A 24,439-nucleotide genomic window follows, 5' to 3' on the forward strand; every position below is an offset into this window, starting at 1 on the left:
TGACTGCATTAGAGTGTATAAAGATACTTAGTATGTCTCATCATTGTATGGCTTTAGAAACAGCCTTCATTATACCCCTGTGAGTCAGGTAAGGATGGTTCTGGACCACTTAATCCGCCTTTGAAATGTTGCTGTCGCTGGAGTGGAACACAGCAGCTGTTCCATTGTGCACCTTCTGCAACCTTTTAGGAAAGACTGTGACAAGTACCACGTATTTCTGGAAGTGTAGAGTGAACTTTAAGCTTATTTAGGTAGAAATTGACCCTGTTTTAGGATTAAAATACTTTTTTTGCAAAAGGAGATGGAGAACTCTCAGTGAGTAAGTACTTCCAGGCTTTTGTTTTGTTTATTACTATGTGGTGTCTCCAAAAAAAAAAAAATAGAGCACTCTCAAGAAACGTTATTCTGGTTGAATTTACAATAGTTATGTTTACAAAACCAACGGCACAGCCATGAAGTCTGTGGATTCCACAGAAAGTCTGCATATGAGTATGCTGTGTCTCTTTGAATAAGTGCTCTGTTACTGTACCATGTGCTTCTTAATCTGGGAAAATCATTAAAGTGTTCTGTCCTTCTTATCCTACTGGAAAAATCTTTAAGCACATTGGCTTGTTTGAATCGTTAGGTTTTACGTGTTAACTTAAAACAGGATCTAATGGTGTCCTTATCTTGGAGCTGATTTGGTGCTATTCCTACAGTCTTTCCTCTTTGCAGACACATTCATATCACAGGTATGGGCTGCAGCTGTGAAAACTGAGCATAGTCCAGAGACCACCTTCAGCTTCTGCTGTAGCTAACAGGCTGCCCACTTCATGACCACAAAGTCGGTCCTTCAGTACCTTTCCACAGTATTTTCCCTTTGTTTTCTGGACAGAAGTTCTCTTAACTAACTGGGAATCAGACTGTCTCATTTGCCGACAGAGCAAAGAACCAAGAGGTGACTGAGAAAATCTGGCTCTGTAGTGTGAGTGAGGTACAAATTGCATGAAAGTTAATGAGAGAACTGTTTATGGCTGTATTTCCCTAGGTGTATAAAGGAGAAGGGCAAGTTGTCAAGGCTAGTTTTCCTAGACTGTGCCATGAAATGTGGCAGCCACAGCTTCATCTGAATCAGTGAGGCCAAAATCTGTCTTCATACAGAAAAACCCTCTGAAATCAATTATTTACTCTTTTTGGGAATTTTACTTGTATTTCTGCTTTCTGTATTGTAATTGACAAACGTCTGTCTTCTTTGTATTTTTCACCCTTTCTGTTCACTTGTGGTCTCCTGAGTATAAGTTGCTCTAGCTGACTTGAGAAGATGTGATATAACAAAACTTCAGTTATTATTCTAAACTTGAACAGAATAAGTTCATCATAGTTTAAAACATTCTTTGCTGGTGACATTATCGAGACTGTCATATTCTCATAAAGTTGTTGGAAGATAAATTTTATGCTCCGAATGCTAAATCTTCATTTGTTATGTGGGTAATACTTGTAAACTGCTCTATTTTGAAATCTGTGAAGCAGTCACTGGTACTTGTGTTTTTTCATAACAGTAACCAGAACAGTTTTTAGACTACAGTAATAAAAATGTAACTGAACAAGTAATTTTCAGAAAATGATAGTTACAAACCACGAAAGTGAAGGTTTTAAGAACCGTGCGCGAGCAGCTGACTGCCCACATTGCTTTGTGTACATCTAGACACGTGATAGAAAGGCTGGAAAGAACGCAGCCTTAAGCCACTACATGACTTCTGCTTTGTCAGCAGTCTGGTGAAAATGTAGTTTGTGGTAAAAGCTTGCTTCCTTTTTGGTAAATGAAATGCATTTTTTTGTTCAGATTGTGGTGCGTTCTTTTATCTTGAACTAACTTAATCTTCACAGATGAGCCTTATATGGTCATACTGTAACTTGAATACGAAAGTTTGCTGAAAGACAAATAGGTATTTGTTTTCTGACCATTGATTTTTGATTGGTTTTTTTTCAACTTGTATTTTAACTACATTTATACATATCTATATTTCAAATTGAAACTGATAATACTGTTATTTCATACTCTGTAGACACCACTGTAAAGGTCTATGTTTCTTCAGGAATCTCACCTGTGGGAAAATTATTTTTTAAAAGAATAAATTAACTTTTGTGAGAAGTAAGCATGCTGTAAAATGCCTGAGTACGCTAGTCTTGATTGTCTTCAGCAAAAATTTCATTTGTAGTTTTCTGTATGTCACTCATCATTTGGATAGCAATGTTATTGTTAAAACCAGATTTTTTTTTTTTTAATTGTAGGGAAGTTAGAGTTTTGTCTGTCATAGGAGTTTGTTGGGCTGCTTAGGAATTGAAAAAAGTTTAGTTACTTATTAAATGACTCAACTGTCAATTTGTAAAAATGAAGACTTAATACTGCTTCATTTTATTTAATTCACTGTAAGATAAAATCAGTTTAACCTGTTTTATTTTCTTGAAGCATGTCATGCTGAAGACAAAACGGTTTACATGAAGTCTTGTCTTTGTTTACACTGAATGTACTTTGTTAAATATTATGATAGTTGATGTTTCACGTAGGAATAGGGAACTTGATTTTTGTTTGGAATGTATTTAAGTGTACAAAGCATTTCCTGAAAATGAATAAAGGTCTTAGTTTGGTTGTTATATGTATACCTTTCTGCCTTTTACAGGAGTGAAAGTTCTTGCCAAACTTCTTAGCTTTGGGCTGTTTGTTTTGTTTTCATTTCCTTGTTGTTTTTGTATTCTGTGAGGTTGACTGGGTTGTGATTGCAGGGTTGTAACCAAGGGAGAATAATTGACTTCTGCACCCATCTTTTGTATTTGCTGTAAATAAAATTTTTGGGCAAGTAGACTCCAGTTGATCCAGAAAGCAGGCTTTATTGTGTAAGAGCCCATTCTGCATTTGTTTTACTTCAAGTCTGTTTGTGGTGATACACAGCTATCATTCCTGTCACAAGGATTACATGTGTTTGCGTTTGGGTGAGCCTTTATATGTCCTCTGTCAGTTCAGCCTCCACTGCTGCTGTTTTGACAGTGCAAGCACTGAAGCTACAGTGTTGTAATTTCTCTCAGACGCATTTCTTTTATAAACTTTAGCAACTTCTCTATACAAGACATTTTTCTTTGCTTTCTTGATTTGAACTCTTGCAAATCTTCACGTGGTTTCTATTTCTGTTCCTTAGGCTGCAGTGCTAGGACATACTAGTATTTCTTTATTTGGCATATCTAACATGGAGTTCAATATTACTAGAATGGAATACGGCAGTATTTCATATTTGTTTTCTGTAAGTTTAAAGTCATCTTTTGATTCACATTTCTTCACAAAACTCGTCTTGTCACAGTCCTATATTTCTGCTTACTGGATTGCAAATTCCATGCTGGAGGCCTAGCCAGCACTTGGAGGAAAAGAAATGTGTGTGACTATTAGGATAAACCTTTCCAACTGTGCTGGCTAGTATGTTGATGCTTCATTTGCATTACAGTTATAACTGGGCTTTTAATGCTGAGGAGCAAGTCCTTGATAGTTATTTATTTTCAGGGCATTTCTGGTCCAACTGATTGTAGCAGTTTCTTATTCCCCTTCAGAATTCCTTCTTTTCATTTGGATTGTCTGTTCATTGTGAAATTATTATTCTTGTTCGGGAGATGAAACATGTTTTAAGGATGCTGGGATTCTATTTGGGATACATACATTCTTAGTTTTGTGTGTAGGGATATTTTTGGTTCACTTGTCTGAATGTTGGCAAAAAGTTGGTGCTGACTTTTTGAACTTCTTTATCATTTATTGCATGCAACTTTTAATGGCTGAATTTTTTTCCATTAGCTTGAATTAACCCTTGATTCCCTTCTGGGATGTGTAGCTCAGATTTTTTTGTGAGGAAACCTTGATAGGGAAGGGCAGTTAAGTCTGGCAGTGGAAGAAACAAACTGAATTTATGTTACCTGAGGAATTTTATTCTGGTGTAGGACAAGTGGCTCTGTTAAATGTTCTTATTTGCTTATTTCCCCAAATCTGGTATCTTGTTTCTTGGCCACTTGTTTGTTTTTTTCTTGTTCAGGTCAAGCAGATGAGTAAATCTTCAAGTCATGATTTTCAAAAGCAGCAGGGTATGAGCAGTATCAGCAGTTGTACTTCAGCTCATGTACAGCACCAGGGAAGGCAAGTTCCCAAGGGATGAGAAGAAGAAAAATTTGACTGTATAAGTAAGGGGAAAACTGTTGATGAAAAGTAATTTCTTTCCTTCTAAATGCTTTTCATGAGTGAGCATCAGAGCCATTGATGAAAGGATGTCAGTACTATTACTGATCTTTTTAAAATGGTATCTGAGAGAGAGAGAGAGATCCCCTCTCTTGCTCAGTTAATGGCAAAATTCATTAGCCTACGTTGCTTCTCAATAGGAAATGACTCAGCAAAGGCCTGTGAGCAAGATCAGTGTAGTGTTCATTTACTGTGTACAGCTTTGAGGAAATTGATTGAAGATCTGGAACTACAAGTTGTTTCTTTGCTCTGAGTTTTAATCCTGTCTTCTTGACTGCAAATTCATACCATCCCTTGTCCACATATAACCATTTATGGGCTCTTGTGCACAAAAGCTGAATCAGTGAAATATTCCGTGCTAAAAGTGGGTGGGGAGTAAGTACAGATGTCCTCAAAGGTGTTTGTTATACCCATGATCCTGTATGGACTTTGCTTGAGAAGTAAGGGATGGTAATGGGGCAGTGAATAGACAAAAAAAGGATGCTTGGCTTTGTAAAGTGCATTCTTGATTTGCTTCCAGTTTGCACTTGTTTCTGAACATCTGCATCCCTCTGTGGAAACGTGGAAGATGTTCGTTGCTTAGTGCTCAGTAATACAGAAGTGGTAAGCATTGTGTATTGACTGCTTTAGGCAGAGAAGTTGTCTATCCCACAAGCATCTGTATTGATGAGAATGGGGTCAGTGTGTTTACTTCTTACTACCAGCAGTTTGAGATACTTTTGAAACAAGCTGAAAAAACTGCATTATGTGAAACCTGGGATAGTCTTCAGACACAGTTTAAGGAGACTGAAAGTATGACATTTTCTTTTGGTGTTTAATGCAATTTTGTTTCTCCAACAAGTTTGTTAAAGAGCTTGTCTAGCCTGTAAAATAAGTATTTCTGTGAAAGGAAAGATGTTTGGTTTCTGTTAAGCTTGAAGAAAATAATATAGTTCAAAAAGAAAACTGCTTATTTTTGAATATGCTGAATTCAAACAGCATTTGCTCTTCTAGGTTCGGCTAGTTGTTTGCAGCTTCTGTGGCTCCAGTACTTGAGAAGCTCTGTCTTCTGATATCAACAAATGGTTATTTTTATGGAAAATAAGAATTCCTTTTAGACAATATTGGGCCTTGTTTTCTCACTAGTGTGCATTACTATGTCATGGGTTTTTGCAGTGTCTTCAGCAGGAGTGAGGGTTGAGCTTTCCATGGCTGGTTGCAGTTTGGACAGTCATCTTATCTAGTTTCATCTTCCAAACTGGCTTTGTGGTACTTTAGTGTATCAAGAAGGTTTGAAAATATTACTGTGCTAAAAGATCAATTTTATAATTTGCTTATCTGTGGTTCTTGCTATAGTGTGTCTAGGTTTTCTGCTTTAACAGCAAATTAGATTATTCCTTTGTGGAAACCTGAAAAGCAATGATTTTTTGTGAAGTAATATGTTTGTGCAGTCATCCAAAAAAATCTAATTGAGTAAAACTTGAAACTAGTACTGGACTAACATGTGGCCTCTCATTTAGGGCACCATATTGCTGATAAGATACTAGCATTAGCAAAAATGTCATGACTGTTTGGAAGATGAGTAACTTTTAAAAAAATGCAAAAAATGTGTTGGAAATAACTGGTGCAATAAGAGTAAAAATGCTACCTGAGGTTTTTACAGTGCCTCTGAGAAAGTAGTGTATCAGCAAAGGAAGAACCTTGGAAAAGGTAACAGACTTTCTTGACGGGCTTTCTGAGGGCTCTAATTTTTTAATAGGAAGCTGGAATGAGGAAAATGAGCAAAACCATTACAGTAAAGAAATGGTATTGTTTCTTCTTTAAAGAATACTTGGAAATGGAAACAATGACAAACTATTAACAGAAGCACCATGAGGGCAAGGAAGAGCAGAAGTAGTGAAAATATATATTCTTCATTATGATGAACTTTCACAGTTTTTTTGCTGTGAAGCCTTACTTTGTGTTAAGTAGTTGTGTAGACTTCTCTTACAGTAACAGGTCAAGGGTGGGTAACTGATTTAAAACTATATTCAGATGGAAACAAGACATAGACCTTGAACTAAGAAAAGTTGAGTTCTTTATAATAGTTAAAAAATTAACCTCTGGAAAACAAAAAAACACCAGAAAAAATGTAAAGGTGGATGCTGTAATGAAGTAAATGCATTAGATGGATGTGTGTTCACATATATGGCATGTAGATTCTGGTGCTCTTATGCAACTGCTGAGAACGACTGTCTGATACCTGCTTGCAGTGTAGAGCCAGCCTAAGCTTCAGTGGGCTGTAAGCAGTTGGACTTACTTGTTTGGTATGTGTTTAAATAGCACTGATAGTCTAAATTTTCTTATGGGAAATGGGAAGTAATGTGTTAACCAGAAAGTAATATTTTTGAAAACCTATTATAAGAGAATCATAGGAATTTTTTAGGTATCTCATTATTTTAATCAAATACGGATATGAAGTATATATAACATTAAAAAAATTAGGACATCTGTGGAGTGATGAACTCCTTCTGTAAACACCTCTTACACTGTTCTTTTCCAAAATCTGGTGTTGAGATGTTTTACGGTTTGCTCTAACAAATATTGAAATATAACAGAAATACCATCTAGGAATAAATACACTTTTTAAAACAGTTGTTTACAGTCATGCTTTGCTGTTGCCTTTAAACAGAATTGAGATGGGGGAGGGGGTTAAGATAAAATTTATTCTAACTGAGAGCATTTCAGCATTCCCTTTCTCACATTACAATTTCTCACGTTACCAGGACTGTTTTGGTACTGCTGAGGGAGTGGCAAACAACTGAAGGTGAGAATGTGAGACTAGGGGTGGAGAGGAGCAGGATTTTTTTTTTTTTTTTAATAGGCTTTATTGAAGAGGTATGTTCTCAAACTACACTTATGAAGAATTAAGGATCTGTGTAAAACAGGCCTGTCATTAACTGTGGTGGCCTGTATTGAATCATTCTCTGTTATGGGGTATTTTACAACTGACTGACTTGTGTACCCCTGTACAGAATACTGTGTCAATCTCCTCATCATTTTCTTTTGGTGTGTTTACAAGTGCATTGTGTTCAAAGGAAAGGTTGAATTACCTGCCTTTTTTTTTTTCCTACCCTCTAGGAGGGAATTTAAAGTGTCTCTGGGAGCTGTGAATTTGAGTGAGCCTGACTGCTGTGCTTATTTTCTGTTCTTTTCTTGATGATTGATTGTGTTGCTGACCTCAAGGCTTGAGTTTGACCTCTCCTAAATAACTAATAAGGAGCATTCTGTCAAGCTGAGATTTAGATGAGGGCGTAATGAAGATGGATTTTGGATCAAGCTTAGTTGACTTAAGATTATTCCAAGAAAATCAACCTCTTGGGATTTCTTGGCATCACTTTTATATAGCTTCAAGACACTGTACATTTATCAGAATTGCAAAAGAAAACAGATGTCACTTAAGGTACAGAAGTTAACACTGTTTTAACTGAAGAACATCTTTATTCCAGATAGCATTGAAAACAGCAAAAAGACAAGGCTAAACATGGTAACAAGAATTTTTTGGGTGAAGCTGTCATCATAGGGCATTAGTGAACATGGAAAGCCATCGGCTGAAGACTGGTGGTTGAAAACAGGTTTTAATTAAGTAGTGTAACTTTATTCATTAAAATTTTTACAGAGGGTAAGGTAGCCTGGGAGGAAAACAGAAATTGTCTGAGTTGGCAGGGGTCAGGTTAGGAAAGCTAAAGCCCTGATAGGGTTAAATCTGGCTGGGGACATCAAGGGTAACAAAATCTTCTGTAGATACATTGGTGATAAGAGGAAGAATAGGGAAGATGTGAGCCCTGTCTGGAACGTTATGTGAGACCTGATTACCCAAGATATGGAAAAGGCTGAGGTACTCAAGACTTTCTTGCTTCAACCTCTTCACCAACAAGTGCTCCAACCACACTACCCAAGTTGCAGAAGGCAGTCCCTGTCACCCAGTTGCTGAGGCACAGTGGGACACCTTGTGGCCTTCTTAAGGCATGTCTTGTTTTCAGTACCAACATTTTTATCAGTCAGTTTACCTTCTTTTAAAGAAATTGTATTTTTTCCTTGTTTACTGCTATTATGAGTACCAGTAGATATTTAGCAGATTACTGTGTTTTAGACTTAGCTTTTTGAAGTGTGCTATAATAGGTTAATATGTGGTTAGTAGGTAATGTGCACTTTCTTATCATGCAGTTTCTATATCTGCTAACTAACTGATACTGCCATCAAATTCCCTAATAACCTCCTTCAGCTGTTGTGACTTTTTTTCTGAATCTTACATGGTAATTTCTTGTTATACAGCGTGCTTTAGGTAGAGCAAATGAACAGCAATGACAGTTTGCTGCTCATATAAGACAAACACAGCTTGTATCTTCTGTTGTGTCTTCAGGAGTATATGTGTCATGGCCACTGCCCTGAGCAAACACAGTACTTGCTGTGATTGCCTAAATGTGCCTTTTGGCTTCTCAGCACTCAAATCCCCATTTCTCTTTTGTTCACGTTTTTAATACTACTAGGCTATTCATTGTAGGTAGGAATAAAATAATGATAGAAAAAGCTCTTGGGCTCTGGAACTTCATTATCTGCTCTAAAACTGTTAAACCTATCCCTGATACAGTTTTGGTCCAGGGCATCTGTCACTTTCCGAATGTGATAACAGTTTTCCTGAGCCATGAATCTGGGAGAATTATGTTAACAACCAGGTTAACACTCCAGCTGAGAGTCAGAGCTTAGTGGTATGGATGCCATCTGTCTGTGCTGGTTGGCCTTAGTGCCATGTAAAGATTCTGGGCACATTCAGTTATATTAGGCACAACCTCCTAGGTCCATATTCCTGTGTTGTCAGTTGAGTGTTGTAGAGGTACATAGAGCCTATAAGAAGGCAAGCAGATAGTATTGTCTAATGAGCACAATAGATATATTTTTAACACAGCGTGCATGTGCTGTCACCATGTAACACCAGAGGGTAATGGCAGTTCTTGAAGGAAATTCATTCAAAAATTACGATTGTATAAACAATTTACTGCTCAGTGTCATGTATTGAATAATTTTAAAAATGTAAATTTAAATAATAACTTAAAACATGGCTTATAAAATCAAGAACAATCCAACCTTTTAAATCATCTTCTAAACTACTTAACCTATCAACAAATTGATTCATCCAACTGGTATTCAAGACTGATGCCCTCTGCAATAAGTCTTGCTTTTAAGGGTACTTCAGTTCCTTTTCTCTTGCTTATGCTTTCATTCTGCTTATAAGTAGTCCACTTCATACACAGAACCTCCACTCAAGGGGTTTACTGGCAACTGGCACAGGTAAAATAAGTGTTAGCCAATTAATTCACTCAAAGGGTGCCTTTTGTAGGTTGGACTGTAATGCAGTCATCTTTACCTTTCCTTCCCTTCGTGAAGGGGATTTGTTTAGCTCTAACCTCTTTTGTGGAGCTTTCTGTAAAGAAGCTAAAGGTTTTGGGCCTCCTGTGTTGGGTTTACTTGAGGATGTGGAGTGGAATGAGAGCTTACATTATTTCTTGTAACAATAATGAGAGAATCTTTGGCTTACTCTGTTCATAGTGAAGAAAGCTTTTCTTTACTCAAACAAAGAAAAGAGAATGTAGCAGGTTGTTCACTGATCTGAGCATCTCAAGTTACAGCTAGTCTTTTTTTTTTTTATAGTGTTTGTGTAGATCTTGGGATTGGGGTCCTTTGAAGCTGTCTCAAAAAGGCTTTCAGAGGGTACTAGCACCTATTTAAGATCCTCTATCTTTGACCTTCCTCCCATTGACATAGATAGTAACAGTTCAGAGGCACACAGCATAGCTATGGAAAAAAATGGTAACATGAATTACAGTTTTAGGAATTGTAAGTCTTAATAAGTGCACACTTTCACCTTATCTATTTCTGCCTTCCACTCCTGGTCATACCTCTGAACTTGCAGTGTTGAGCTCATCTGACTGTATTGAGCTGTCCTGTCTGAATACTCAGCTGTTTTGATATTTCTGACCACCCTTTTGAACCTGTGTCTTCACAGCTTATTCATATAATATCAAAACAAAGGATGTGATGTTTTGTAAGGCAAAAAAACATCTCTTAGAATAACTTGAAATGCTGCTTTGAGGTAAATCTTTGGGATATTGGTGTATTATTAAAACAATTACTAGTACTTCCTGTTCTTTCAGATATTTGGGTTGATACAGAATGTTGCATGAAAACTTAAAAGTTCTTCCTTTCCAAATTAAAGGACTTATTTTACTTGATTTTGTTTCAAACAAAACAAAGTTAGGTGGAAAAATGCTTGATTCCATCTGTCTGAGTTTGGTATTTAATTTGTGGAGGATGGCCTTTAAAGAGATGGAGAAGAACTCAGACATATCAAGTGTGATAGTTCACTGGATGCTTCTTTTGTGCTGGACAGATTCTCATGAATATTTTTCTTCTGACACAAATATTAATAAAATATATATAGGAACTGAACAGTGCTAATTATATAAGGGCTATATTTTGAGCAAAAACTTAGGCTCCACTTCGGGACTAGGGGTCTCTGAGAAGTAGATTTTAAGTTGTTTCCAACTTCCAGAAGTATTTGTATTTTGCTGTTACTCTCATTGCGTGTATTGGCATCCTTAAAGTGTATATCTGGAAAGCATTCATAAGTAGCTTATAAAATTCTGTTTTCTGTATAAGTTACTTTGGTAGTGTTGAGATACCTTTGCTATGTGTGGAAGTGTATGTAAATGTTGATATGTGTGATTGTGATGTGCATGCATAAATGTGAACCTGAGATTGATAGGTTTAAGTTACACAGTGCATGGCAAAAAGCTATTACCCTTATAAATCAGACTGAAGTCCAGAACACTAATGTAGTTATACTTTCTCATTTTAGTGATGTAGTGTAGTATAGTTCCAAATGGACTTCTGCTATGAAGGCTACATTCAGTCCAAAAATTGTGGAATGATCAGTAGACTAAAATCTGTTTTTACAATCCAAACGAACCTGCTCCTTTTTGACTCCCATTTTCATTACTTCAGTACACTGTTCCTACCCCTTTGTTACTCTCCAGCAGCTCTTATCAGTAATGATGTTTTTGATCTGACTTCACTGGCAGATAGACTAGATCAGTGGACTTGATTGCTGACTGCTTAAGTCCGTAACATAATGATGTTAATAACCAATATGACCCAAATGCTTAACTACAGATATTGTTCCTGTAATTTGTAATGCAGTTAATCCACATAGCTGATGCAGAGGTACATCATGCTCTTGAAGTCCAAATGTTCCTGTTTATTGTGTAATTGCTCTAGACCCAGTGATTACTTGAAATACCTGAGATTCATTTGGTATTTAAAGAGCTGTGAGTAGATATAGTTTAGAGGGTATATTCATGCTAGATATAATACTTTCTGACAGAAAAATACTGGTTAAAATGGGCAGAAATGCTTCTAGAATACTAATGTAAAAGCACAGATGTGTTGAACCTTCCCCAGCCTTTGTCTGGATACAAGTTCATAGAAGTGCTCTTCAAGATGAATCCTAAATAATAGGAGTACATATTTGCCTCTTGGTGAAGTTTCTTGTAAGTGTCTATCTTAACACTTTATGGAGAGACTTGTACTTTGTGGGTTTTTTTACTTCTTTGTAACAACAGAAAAACATACAAATGCAGTGACCTTTGCTGTAAACTCAGTACACTGTAAAATATGATAGAATAATTGTAATAGTTTCATGTACTGAGCAATATTTAGACTAAATAGCTGGACATGGAACAAGATGCTGCATTTTAGAGCTGTATAGTAATGGTTAAGGAGAAAATACAACTAATTCATTTTGTGCATTTTGGAGCACAACATAGGAGGATGAAGCATGGGTATGGATCCTGAGTTCAGAAGGTGATTGAACTATGTAACAAACATATGAATAACATTAATGACGAAGACATGCAAACCTTGCAGTTTAATGGAACAGTTGGCCCAGAATTGGCTGCCCTGAGGGTCCAGAGCACTGCTTGGAGTTAACACAACCATGAGGGTTATGTTTCACAGGCATTAGTTGGAGTGACCATACTGGCACATCAGAAACTAATTTGCACAGATATTCTAGGGAAACAAGTAGCCATCCAGGTCTTGGACTTCTTGAAGAGTGGGGTTTGTAGGAGACAATGTGATTGGAGTGAGCAGGGTAAGGGGACCCTCTGGCATTGCATTTGAGATACCATTGTTCCAATTTCTCACATCCTGTAGACAGAAAGGAGGAATTGGAAGACTGTACTTTGTCATCAAGCTTATAACCTCATTGGGGTTAGAGAGATCCAGTGGGTAGCTCAGAAGAGTGACTGCTGCAATAGATGGATAATAGTCTCTTCAGGAACAGGCAGGGAAGCGAAGGAGAGGCGTTTGTGCTCTACACAAAGGAATGACTTGGAAGCAGGGTTCTCTGCTATGGAATGGGTCATGGGCCTGTCAAGTCTGTGTGGCTCAGAATCAGAGGTTAGGGCAGCAACCATTAATACTGTAGTTGGCATTTGTTACAGATAGCCTGATCAAAAAAGGGAAGAGGTTGAACCTTCCAAGCAGCTGGGTGACATCTGCTAGTGGAAGGCCTTTGTTCCCCAGGACTACTTGAAACAGTTCTGCAAGGGCAGCACAGCAGGATATTGGGACAGTTTTTAAACACAGATTTTTGGAAGTATCAGCTAGGGCAGGTACTTTGCATTTGGCAGCCCAGGCTGTAGTGGCTGGGAGACAGTAGGGTTTCAGATCTTGAGAGAAATGAGGAGGGCAACTGGCTGACTGAGGCCCAGAATTTTACTTGATTTAGAGAACTGCTAAGTGGTGTCCTCCCGGAGGTTTGCTGTGAAGAGCAAAGGAGCACAGGACACATTGATCTCAGACTGCAAAAATGACTCATTCTAATCTTCATGGAAATAGCAGGCATCACAGTAAGCCTGCTAGGCTGCAGGGAGAGTTTCTGAGTTGAGCAGAAGGAGTCTGCAAAAGGCACCGGTATTGCTTACATGTGCAGCAGTATTAAACCAAAGCTTGGTTGGATTTGAAACTGAGGGATGTGTAGAGCAACAGAAGAACTTTTAGAAGTATGTGGACAGCCAAAGGAAGAGTAAGCAGAACACGGCCCTGCTGATGAATGGAATAAGCACATGACAACATGGGGGTGTGATCTCAGAAGTGATCTGAGATGCTCTGTACTTTCTTTGCCTTGACTTTTACTGACCAGGGCCTGTTCTCAGGTGTGACAGAATTTAAGGAGCAGAGTGAGATGCCATCTTTGCTAGAGGAAGATCAAGTTATAGAGTACTTAGGGGAAATGGTGAGATTCACCCAAGAGAACTGACTGACATGACTGCAAGACCTCTCCCTATAATCTTTAAGAACTGAGTGCAATTGAGAAACATCCTCAGTAACTGAAGGATGGTAAATGTTACAAACATCTTCAAGAAAGTCAAGGAAGAGTGGACAACTACATCAATGAAATAAATGGATTTGTATCATCATGATATTACAAAGATTACAGAGTATATGACTTAGTATCATATAACATGGTAAAGTGCATCTGGGTCTATAAATTCTGTCTACAGCTATTTCCATAAATGCTGTCTTCTGAAAATTCTGTCATTAGCATTAGATTAGTTCATAATAGGAGAACTTATTTTGAAAGTAAACATAGGGAAGTTTGGAAGTAAAGTGCTGTCAGTAGGCTGTTGTTTAAGTGCTGCCTTGCATAGGTACATTTTGAACTGGACTTGATAATGTGGTACTTAACACAGGCAGCTTTCTTCAAGCCTATTTATAGGATCAGTGATGTATTACTGTTGCTAGTATAGCCGAACATGTCCAGAAAGATAAAATGGAGTTTAGTTGTGCATTGACCCCAATACTGTGTAGCTGTTCAAATCAATCTGATTGCTGTGGCCTTAGTGCATGTCTGGAGAGGAGGCATGTCCCTTAGAATGGTACATTCTGTCTTTGTTGTCTGTATTGTCCTTGATTCTCAGGCAGTTAAGCTGTTTACAGCTCGGCTGCTTAATACCAGCACATACAGTTGACACGTCTCATAGGCAAAGGGAAGCTGGTGACAGTTCATTTTATTATGACTTGCTGTATATTGTAGCAGCTCAGTAGCTGTTTCATGACTGTGAGAACTGACAACCTGACGCTTTTTCTAAGCCACATCATTCCTGTTTGTGATTTGAAACATGATTTTAAAATAGCCTTTTCTATGCAGGCAAAACTTGAGCAAGTTTGGAACCATTTAAGTTTGCTTTTGTGTTTTACTATGAGGCAAATTACAGTGGTAAAAGACACTTCATGTTGGAAGGCAATGTTAATAGACTTGAATTTGCTTCATCATATGGTTTATTCCCCACCCTGATTCTCAATCATTACCTATTACAAGCATATTGCCTGACTTTTTGTGTTTAAATACGGTTGGAAAATTATTCAAATGTGATAATAAAGTGTTTGTTTAGTATTTTAATACATAAGAAATAAAATAATGATTTTACAATTATATTTCTCTTAAATTTTAATCCTTTGTACTTTAAGAAGTGAAGAGTCGTTTTCTTCCATGTAAATTAAATAAAGATTCCCAATACAGAAAAATAAAATTTTTCTCTTTGAAGCAAGGTACCATGATGATGATCAAGCAATTTTACTAGACCACATTTAAGATGATACCAAATAGGAAATATTTATTCTGCTCAGGAGGGTTTTACCAAGACAACTTCTTCTTGTGCTTTTTAGACTAAGTCCTCTCTCGTTCGAAGACCATTAGTAGGTTACTAGCCAGTGACAGGGTTACTTCTGAAAGACTCAGGAGTTATTCTCACCTGGGGACCCATGCTATGTTGCACTTTTCGTGTTCTTGTTTCTGTAAGAGTTTCTCCTATTAAAGAGCTATGTGTGTTATGTTTACCAATAATTCTGTGAATGTGGAACTATGAAACAGGATGTAAGCATTTCTCAGGAATGAGTATTTGCAGTGAAACAAATATCTCCTTTTCTTGCATTAAACTACCATCAATGTGATTCTGTTTTTGAAAGACAGACTGCATTTGGTCACAATTTTTTTTAAAGTAAAAGCTCATCTAATCTGTAGATGATTTTAAGAAAACTGAAGATACAAGTTTGAATTAAAAAAATTTGAGTGGAAAGTTGTGTTCTCTAGAACAGGTAGGATAATCCAAAGTAAGGACTCAGAATACTCTGGTAGGGCACATCATAGTTTAAAGATGTTTTTATTTGTTTGTTTTTTCATTTTTTTTTTCCTGTAAAGTAAGTTCTGTCTTGATTAATTTAATATAACAAACTTTCTTTACTACTATTTTAACTTTCTTATTCAGAGAGATTAATGTTACTGATTTACGAGAAAGTGATATTGGAACATGACTTATTAAATAAAATCAAAACTGTGTTTGTCTCCAGTGTATTATGTGATTGATACATAAGATACATAAAACTGTTTCCTTGATCACAGACTCTCAGATTAATTTCTTTTCAAATTTTCAGTGTTAACTATTATTTCCAGATTTTTGTAGCAGACAGAAAAATCTGTCCTAGCTGAAAAGTAGGACTCGTTAATCCCTACCCTCAGGGTCCACTTTGAAGACTGTTTGTTTTAGTTTTTAGCTTCCATAAGTGGGAGACAAATACGTGGATTTGTTGCTAGTAGCATAGGAGAAAGGAACTGCAATTTCTAAGTACTTGTCCAGTTACAGTGAGATTCAATATTATTTTCCCTTCAGGTGTGTTTTTGCTGATCCTTTTTGCTGAAGACAATGCAATGCATTGCAGTGTAATGCACTGAGGTTTTAAAATAACAGTTGAACATCATACATGATGTTCTCAAAAGAGTGAAGTGCCTCTCTTTTTGACAGTGTTCTTAAAGAACCTGCCTGTCTGTAGGCAGTGAAGTTCAAGGAGAGGAGAAATTTTGTTAGATCAGTGTCCATTGCCTGTGCCACTATTGTTTGTGGTGAGGTTGCTATGTCAGGTATTCCCTTAAGGGAGCACATGGATAATAGAACACAGGAAATTATACTAGAGTTGCATCTGATGGCATCTTCTGGAGAAGATTATGTTGAAGCTGCCTCAGGATGCTCTGGATGGCTGTAGGGAATTTTCAGTAAAATGTACAATTGTATTGCCCATTGGAGAAGGCTAGAAATGTTGTCATCCTTTCATAAAAAGAGGAGTGATACACTTAGTTATAAGCCAAATATAGCTCTCCATTTCACCTTCTTACAACATACTCAGCTACAATTATTTGTTTTCCAAAGTGTGGATACTAACTGACTGACTTGCTTACTCTGAAGCTAAACAAAGTAATCTCTGTATTTAATATAAAATACAGCATTTCTAGGACTGTTATAGGGTATAAAGCTGTTTTAAAATAGAAATAGTAAATATAATTGCATCAAAAATACTTGTTCAAACTTTAATATTAGCTAAGTTCCCTAGCTTCTCAGGTGAATAGGAAACCACAAATGAAGTCTTCATTGAATCCTGTGCAATATGCATACACAGTTTGGGTAATTGTTTGCATGTGAGTTTCATGTGGTGGTTGCTAGTTTTAGTCTGTCCCTTCGATTTCTCTGTTGGCCACTGTCAGAATAGGGTACTATTAAGCTGGACCTCTGATCTTGTGCTGTTTAATTTGTTTGAAAATACAGAACCAAGCATAACAAAATCAGTGGTTAACTAACGAAGTTTCTGGAGACTGACTCAAATGTATTAAAGTTATTGTTTTCACATAACTGTGTTGTGCACTCTGCTGAACCTGTTTCAATGGAGTACTAGGAATGCTGTAGAGTGAAATTACAAGATAACTACAAGTCAATTTCTTTAGATGTATGTTTTAATGCCTAATTATCTCCTGAATTTGTGTTGAAGGCGTAAAATTTATGTATGTTATTTTAACTTTTCCCTTTTTCAGTTTGTATTTCTTCCAATTGTTTTTAATCTTGAAGATAAAACCTTAGTATTTCTGGGGAGGTTTACATGACAAAAATGGAAGGCTGTAAATCACATATGCTGGGTTGCTTCATTATGAAGGATGGAGATAAAGCAAGAAATAAAAATCTTTATTGGTATTTCAGCTGCTGGATTTTGTGATACTATCATTCATATGCCCAGAAGATAGAAGAGACAACTCTTAGTTCTAGATTAGGTCTTATATTTCGTTGTGGTTTTCTTTTTTGTGTAGCATGCAGTCTGACTTGTTTACACTTGGGAGTGAGTAGGGAGCTCTGTTTTGTCCTGTGAGTGTTGCTGTTGTTCATAGTCTGATATCAGAGACTGTAGTTTTAAAAAGTTCTTTCAGGTTACGACTTTGAGGCTATCCATTATTAGGCTCAGGTAGACATAGTGAGACGGAGCGTATCTTTAACAGGGGCATATTGTACTTATTCCAGATGCTTCAGGATATTTATATGAGCTACCAAGTTCAGTGTTTTTTGTTTACCTGCAACTTAGATCAATTACTTGGTGTCTCTTGGTAAGTTTAATTTAGTAGGTGTCATTCAAATTGCAGAAGCTGTAAAGAGATTTTCCATTCAGTGCTTGCTACGTGTAACTGTTACCTCTGATTTGTGTTTTTGATCCTTAGAATGTGAGTATCTTGGAAAAGTGTAGGTTATATTTTATAATGGTAGGAGAAGAATACTGACAGATGTTACTGCCATGAATGTCAAGTTTCACTGCCTTAATGTAGAGTACAAATGACCCCTAAGAACTAGTTTGTAAATTCCCAGACACAGGAAAGATACAATGAGCCAGGATATACTATTAAAACTCTAAAACCACTTGTGGTTGCCAAACTAATGATTCCAAACTCTTGATAGTGGTTTCTTATTAAGCTTCATATGTTCACCAAGAAAGTATAGGTACAGCCCTGTTATCTACGAGGAAAATGACAGTGGAGGAAGAGGGAAGAGTTTTTGTCAAACAAAAATGAGATCTAGGTCTTGCAAACACCCCACAAACACTTTCTGTTAGTGCCCAAGACTTCTTGAATGTGAAGTTGCTAGGGTAAACTGTAAAGTCACTTGAAGCAACTAAGTTCTCATGGATTTATTTTTAAAAAACTGTTATTCTCCCTCTCTTTTCCTGTGTTGAGACTTCTGTCACTACTTCTACTGCCTCAGTTTTGCACGTATTTCTATAGGCAGTGGCATCTCAGTATAAAACTTGTCTTTGTATGTTACAAATAAGCTGATGCAGAGTTCTTTCTTGATACAAGCGAAGCTTTGTCTAAAATTATGCTTCATATGCTATGTGCTATAGGTCTGCTTTTGTGCAGTTGGAATTAAAGCAACAATTTTTTATCTTCAAACTACTCAGGATGCATTGTGGTTTTGAATGTGAAGTTTGGCGTTTCCCATCAACAATAGTCGCATGTAGTACCAGGATGTACAAAGATGTATCATCTAGTTATAAAATAGTTTATTATGCTGCAACTTCAAATGTTAAAACATCTTTGTTTTTTTAATTTTTATGGTAGTGTTTCTTCTGTAGAACAGAATAATTTACTTGTTGAGTTTCCAGTGATACCATGCAGATGTAGGCAGGCTTTATGTGACTGTGTAGAACTAGGCAGATATGGGATGGTATTCCTGTTGAAACTCTAGCGATTTATCATCAATCATGCTAATAGATATGAAAGGTGCACTACTCATATCGTATCTGTTGTTAGCGATCACTTGAAATGGAGTTGGATGTCTGCTTTTCCATATAAAATTCTTTTATGCAAACTGGAGGTTAGACTATGATTACCTGAGCATATGTGTCTTTTAAATTCTGTTGTGGACCTTTTGTATTGCATCTGAGAAAGGGAAGACCAGTGTTTCAAGCTGAATAAACATAGAGATATATTTGTGTGCGTTTCATGTTTTTATCTAAGAAAAATAACTCTGTCTGTGTAGGGTTTGTATATGGTAGACCATACAGCAAAATAAGGAAACAGCCACTGCTTCCCTTAAACCCAGATGTTAATCATATGCCTTTAATTTATAGCTAACTTGATTAGAAGAAACTCTGTGAAGAGGTTAGGAGGATTTGTTTAGCAAATATGACATCACTGTACTAGATATATTTTAAAGCAAGCTTTGAAAAATAAAAGGAGTGAAAAACTTGAGGGGAAAAGAAGTATTAACTGGAAGGTGCAAGAACTGTATATTGGTGGATTCCAAATGATGTTGAGTAATGTAATTCCATAAATGTCTACATTTACGGTAGAGTAAGCATTTTGTAAGTCTGGTGTTTAAGGCCCGTGTTTTGGTAGTGTTTATAAAGACACAGTATAGAATATGTATCATGGAGGGATGAATTACTGTGAAAGGATACATTTTATTAGTTGTGTTATTTTTTTTTCTCTATCCTGAATTAGTTTTGCTGATGGCATCTTCTCTTATCTCCAAGAAGGTGTGTTCTACTTCAAATTGTAAAATCCTCTTAAGAGGAAGAGTTAAAAAGGACTTACAACATATATAGAATACAAAACGAAGGGGGTATATTGTATAATAGTGGATTGGTTACTGTCTTGAAGACTGCAAGCAGGAATTATGTGAATGTTCTAAAAAGTGAATTAAGGGAGATTATTTTTTAATTATTTCTCCTAACTAATTCTCCAAGTAATTCATCTTGTGAATTATATGTTACCTCTGAAATACAACTACTAACTGTTTAATCAAAAACTTATGCCACTTGGGGCTTCTTGAAGAAAAATGACTTAACTGATATTACCCATGATACTTCCTCTTGAGATTCTTCTGATAATTCTTGGCTTCAATGAGGTAACTCAGGTGTAAAAGTTTCTCAAAAGGCCAGACAGTTGTAGCTCTAAATGAGAATATGAATGATGGGACCTGTTCTGAAACGTGTTGGCTTTTTCTTTCCTCCTTGCCGTGTGATTAGAAGAGGGAGTTTGGCTCTTGTTTGATTCTTATAACGTGAGAGCTGGCTCTCACAAGGATTTGATCTTTTCCTATGTCACTAATGATGAAAACTCATCTCTTTTATGGATGGGATTTCCTTAATTGCAAGAGTTCCAGTAGTTCAGTCAGTCATGCTGGTGATCTTTGTATTAATTCCAACTTTCTTAAGGACTAGTTAAAATTCCTTACGTTTGTTATCTCCATAAAGTATCCTGTTGATTTTTCTTCTAGGCTATTTACTTTCTAGAAGAGAGGGTCAAGCAGGATCCCCTGAAAAACCATTGTCTGATCTGGGTCGTCTCTCATACTTGGCTTACTGGAAAAGTGTCATATTGGAATACCTGAACTGCCACCATGAAAAACAAATCAGCATCAAAGGAATGAGCCGAGCTACTGGAATGTGTCCACATGATATCGCCACAACCCTGCAGCAACATAGCATGATAGATAAAAGAGAAGATAGGTCAGTGAATCTTGTGAAGAAAAAAAAATTTAAAAATACGAAGACAAAACATTCTCTACTTATAAAACCGTTGATGTGAAAAATGTCCATGTAAAAATCTGATTTTAAAATGAGTGATAACCATGTTACTGAAGAAGTCAGTACAGACGGGTCTTGTTAAATGGGGTCTTATATAAGGAGTTTTTCTTCCTTATGATTTTTTGGATCCTCTTTCATGTTAATGGTTATTAGAAGTATAATCTTCCCTAAGTACAGTTCCTGACTCTTGCTTTGCAAATATTTTACTTTGAATACTAGTGAGGGAAAAATTTGGGTTAGTGAGTGGCAGCCTCTTTCCACACCCCTGTTTTCAGTAATTTCTGAATTATGTAAACCATGGGATCAGATCAGCTCTGCATGAAGTCCTCCTGCTCGAGGTACTGGAAATGCAAGTTTGTATTTAATGTTACAATTCGTGTTGAAAGTCAGTGCACTGAGAAGGTGAGTTTCTGAGAAGATATGAACATCTTCTTTCCTAATGATGTTGATGGATATTTCTGAATTTAAGTGGATTGTTGTTCCTGTTTGGGCTGTTTTTCTCCATAAAATGTCTTAAATGACTTTCAGTGGTATTTGTGTTTCTGAAGCGCTTCTTAATTCTTTTGGGATATTCCAATCATAGAAACTTTATAATAAAGCAAAGCTGCCTTATGAACACTGGGTTGCCAAAAAATAAAATTAAAATCAGAAAAAGGCTGACCCTGATAGTTTTTATGTGCACCAGTGATGGTATTCCAAACTAGCAAATTTTAAACTAGTAAGAATGTAAGTCTTCCAAAAGGAGGGTGGCTTTCAGGATGTTGTGATGAGAGTAGTAAGAGGAGTGCTGTCATTGCATTAAAACCTTTGCTTTCTGGCATAATTAGTTATGGACAACCTGAGGACAAATGTATTTTAAGAGAGAATAAAATACGTATTCATCACTTTTATGCTTCTTCTGCCCTGTCACAAATTATTATAGGCTCTGAATACAGACACCCAATTAGAAAATAACTCTTTTTACACCTACAGAATTTAAAATACTTTATGAACAAGGTCAGTTAGTCTCTTTTTATAGATACTAAAGCTTAGATGGGGACATCAACTGACCTGGCTAAAGGAATCCAAAAGGTCACTGACTGAGACAGGAAAAAAAATTACATCTTTGAAATTCCTGTCAGACACTTACCTTGGGAATTGGGTATGGCTTCTTACTGTTTTCTACTTGTTGTTAATTTTCTTTATGTGTAATGAAGTAGAAGTTTGTCACAATTGTGTGAAGAGGGTTCACCTCGATCTGATTTTGTTTTTAAACTTTATCTCAGTGAAAAATAATGTTGTTACTTAACCAGGGTGATTTTTAGAGCATTTGAAATTCTTGCTAATTGTTGTTTCGAATTGTATAGTTCTTTGTAACAGAGGAGTTTAGTGGGATACATGCTAGTGTATTAGTGTAGTGTGCTATCTTATTAGTCTTTTCCTAATTTTGATTGTAGTTAATTGGAAGTCGTTTCGTACTGCCTTACCACAGGACTACAGTACGTTTTTATGCTTTGTTAGAAAACTTATGTTTCTAACTTACTTTCTTGTCCCTTTAACTGACATCTTCAATTGTACTATTACAACTTTCTTACTTCTGACATGATGATTCACTGTGTTTTCTGTCTATGCTTGTACATAATATTAAAATTGGAGATTTTTATGGCAGTGACACAAGTGCCAATACTAAAGCTCTTGAATAGAGTAGTCAACTATAAAACTTCAAACCTTCCTCTGTGTTGCCCTAATGATGTTTAATATTGAATTTTCACTTCATAAACTGTTGTTTCCTTACTTCCTCTAGTAAACAGTCTCTAGTGTAAGCGTGTTATTGCCATGTGTCAGCTGGCAGTTTTAGTTTGATGTATCCATTTAGTTACCCATCTATTTTAACAGGTTGTTGTGCAAAAAGATTTAAACTGTAAAAAGGCTGTTTTAGGTGATCACTTTCTAAATTAACTTACTGTTTATTTGATTGTAGATTTGTAATTATTAGAAGAGAAAAGCTGATTTCAAGTCATATGGAGAAACTGAAAGCAAATCCACGCATCAATGAAGTAGATCCTGAAAGCTTGAGATGGACTCCTTTGTTAGTTTCTAATGCTGCAGTTTCTGAAGAAGAGAGAGAAGCAGAAAAGGAGGTAATATCAGAGACATCTGAATTTCTTTTCCTTTGGATTTCGTAAATCCAAATATTCAAATTTAGGCTGTATTAAATAGAACAGTTTTTGCTTTGACCACTGCTTAGTGGTAGAAGGTACTGATACTGTAGTGCAGAATTATTGGAAGCTGTGCAGCAAGACCTTTGAGGTAACTTTGAGGGGATGAATATGAAAACTTAAAATGTGAATCACTTGTCATGGAGCTGTATTATCACTCTTGAGGTAGTCAAAGAGCATGTAATCAGATCAAATTTGGTGTAGAGCTCAGGGGCTGCACTGTCAATCGATTCTTTGTGTTCTGAACTTGCTCAAAGTGATCCAGTCAGTGGGCATGTAATGTAGTGCTGAAGGACTTAAATCAATTCGCTGCATCATTAATAGTGCTAAATATCCCATGAAATGCAATCTTCTTTGGTTTGTTATCTGTTAACTGTTGTAAAGGAGCTACTAGATGATTCAGCTGAAATGTTGTTGCTAGGTTAGCCAGGAGTGCTAATCAGAGTTGACTTACTTTAACTATTTAGCTGAATGCAAAGGATATGGCTAAGTAAATGCTGTTTCAGTGACCTGCTATTTTAACCTTGCCCCTTCAGGCTGAGCGTCTTATGGAACAAGCTAGCTGCTGGGAAAAGGAAGAGCAAGAAATATTCTCCACAAGAACTAATAGTAGGCAATCACCTGCAAAAGTACAATCTAAAAATAAATATTTGCGATCTCCAGAAAGTTTGACAGTGGTGGGGGAGCGAAGGCAATCCACAGAACAATCTAAAGAAAGCAGTGAGGAGGATGGCGGGGATGAGAATCAACAGAGTTCACCTCCCCGGCTGACAAAGCCACAGTCACTGGCCATAAAAAGAAAGGTGTGTTACTTCAATGGTTTGGTTTAAAGTAATTTGTCTCTGAGTTCAGTCAAATGGTTATCATCAAAATAACAATCTGGTTTTTTTACAAACATTAATTAGACTGGTTTAATCATTTCTGTGTTATTTGGACACTTAACAACTCCTCTCTTCTCTTTTTTTTCCCCTCTGCATTCAATTTTTTATCTTTTGGATGTTTCATGCAACTATAAAATACTAGTGACACAAAAAAATCAGAATTTCCTGTTAATTTTTAAACTAGTGATTGCCCTCTGCTGTTTGGCATTGGTATTGGTTCAATATTTGAATGGTTCTTCTTCTCTTCATACTAGGATGGAGTCCAGCTTGTGGGGTTTGTCTTTTTATTAATATAGGAACTCCTAAAAGGGGAATACGGTTTCTTAAAAGAAATGCTGTTAAAAGGGGTTTTTTAGCCATATTCTTCTAATTTACAGGAGATCTAAATGTTAAATTCTGGTTACTCTTGTATTTGCATAGTTCTTAATTTCTTTGAAAAGTCAACTCTCTGAGTGGCTGAAATTAGTAAATGTAGGAATCCCAAAATTTTAAAACACTCACCTTAACCTGTGTATTTAGGTGTCTCAGGTGAGAATTGGGAAATTGGAGTGTCCCTTTAGTTACACTTTGAAAGAACAAACTTTAAAGTAATTTAAATCTCTGAGAATGCATAATAATAGAAAAAAAACAACCCT

General features: G+C 36.5%; 1 protein-coding gene across 8 annotated transcripts in view; it reads left to right on the top strand.

The window, feature by feature from the left end:
* Positions 1–24,439, top strand: part of KAT6B (lysine acetyltransferase 6B) — a 109,867-nt gene that overhangs the window by 78,883 nt on the left and 6,545 nt on the right. For all 8 annotated transcript variants that reach the window (XM_050337959.1, XM_050337934.1, XM_050337969.1 and 5 more), the window contains exons 13-15: positions 20,416–20,647; positions 22,686–22,845; positions 23,460–23,726. In XM_050337959.1, the coding sequence (XP_050193916.1) occupies positions 20,416–20,647; positions 22,686–22,845; positions 23,460–23,726 (659 nt within the window). The remainder of the gene's footprint in view (positions 1–20,415; positions 20,648–22,685; positions 22,846–23,459; positions 23,727–24,439) is intronic.

Source organism: Myiozetetes cayanensis, unplaced genomic scaffold (genome assembly GCF_022539395.1).
Source record: "Myiozetetes cayanensis isolate MyiCay16 unplaced genomic scaffold, myiCay2020 scf10, whole genome shotgun sequence".
NCBI lineage: Eukaryota > Metazoa > Chordata > Aves > Passeriformes > Tyrannidae > Myiozetetes > Myiozetetes cayanensis.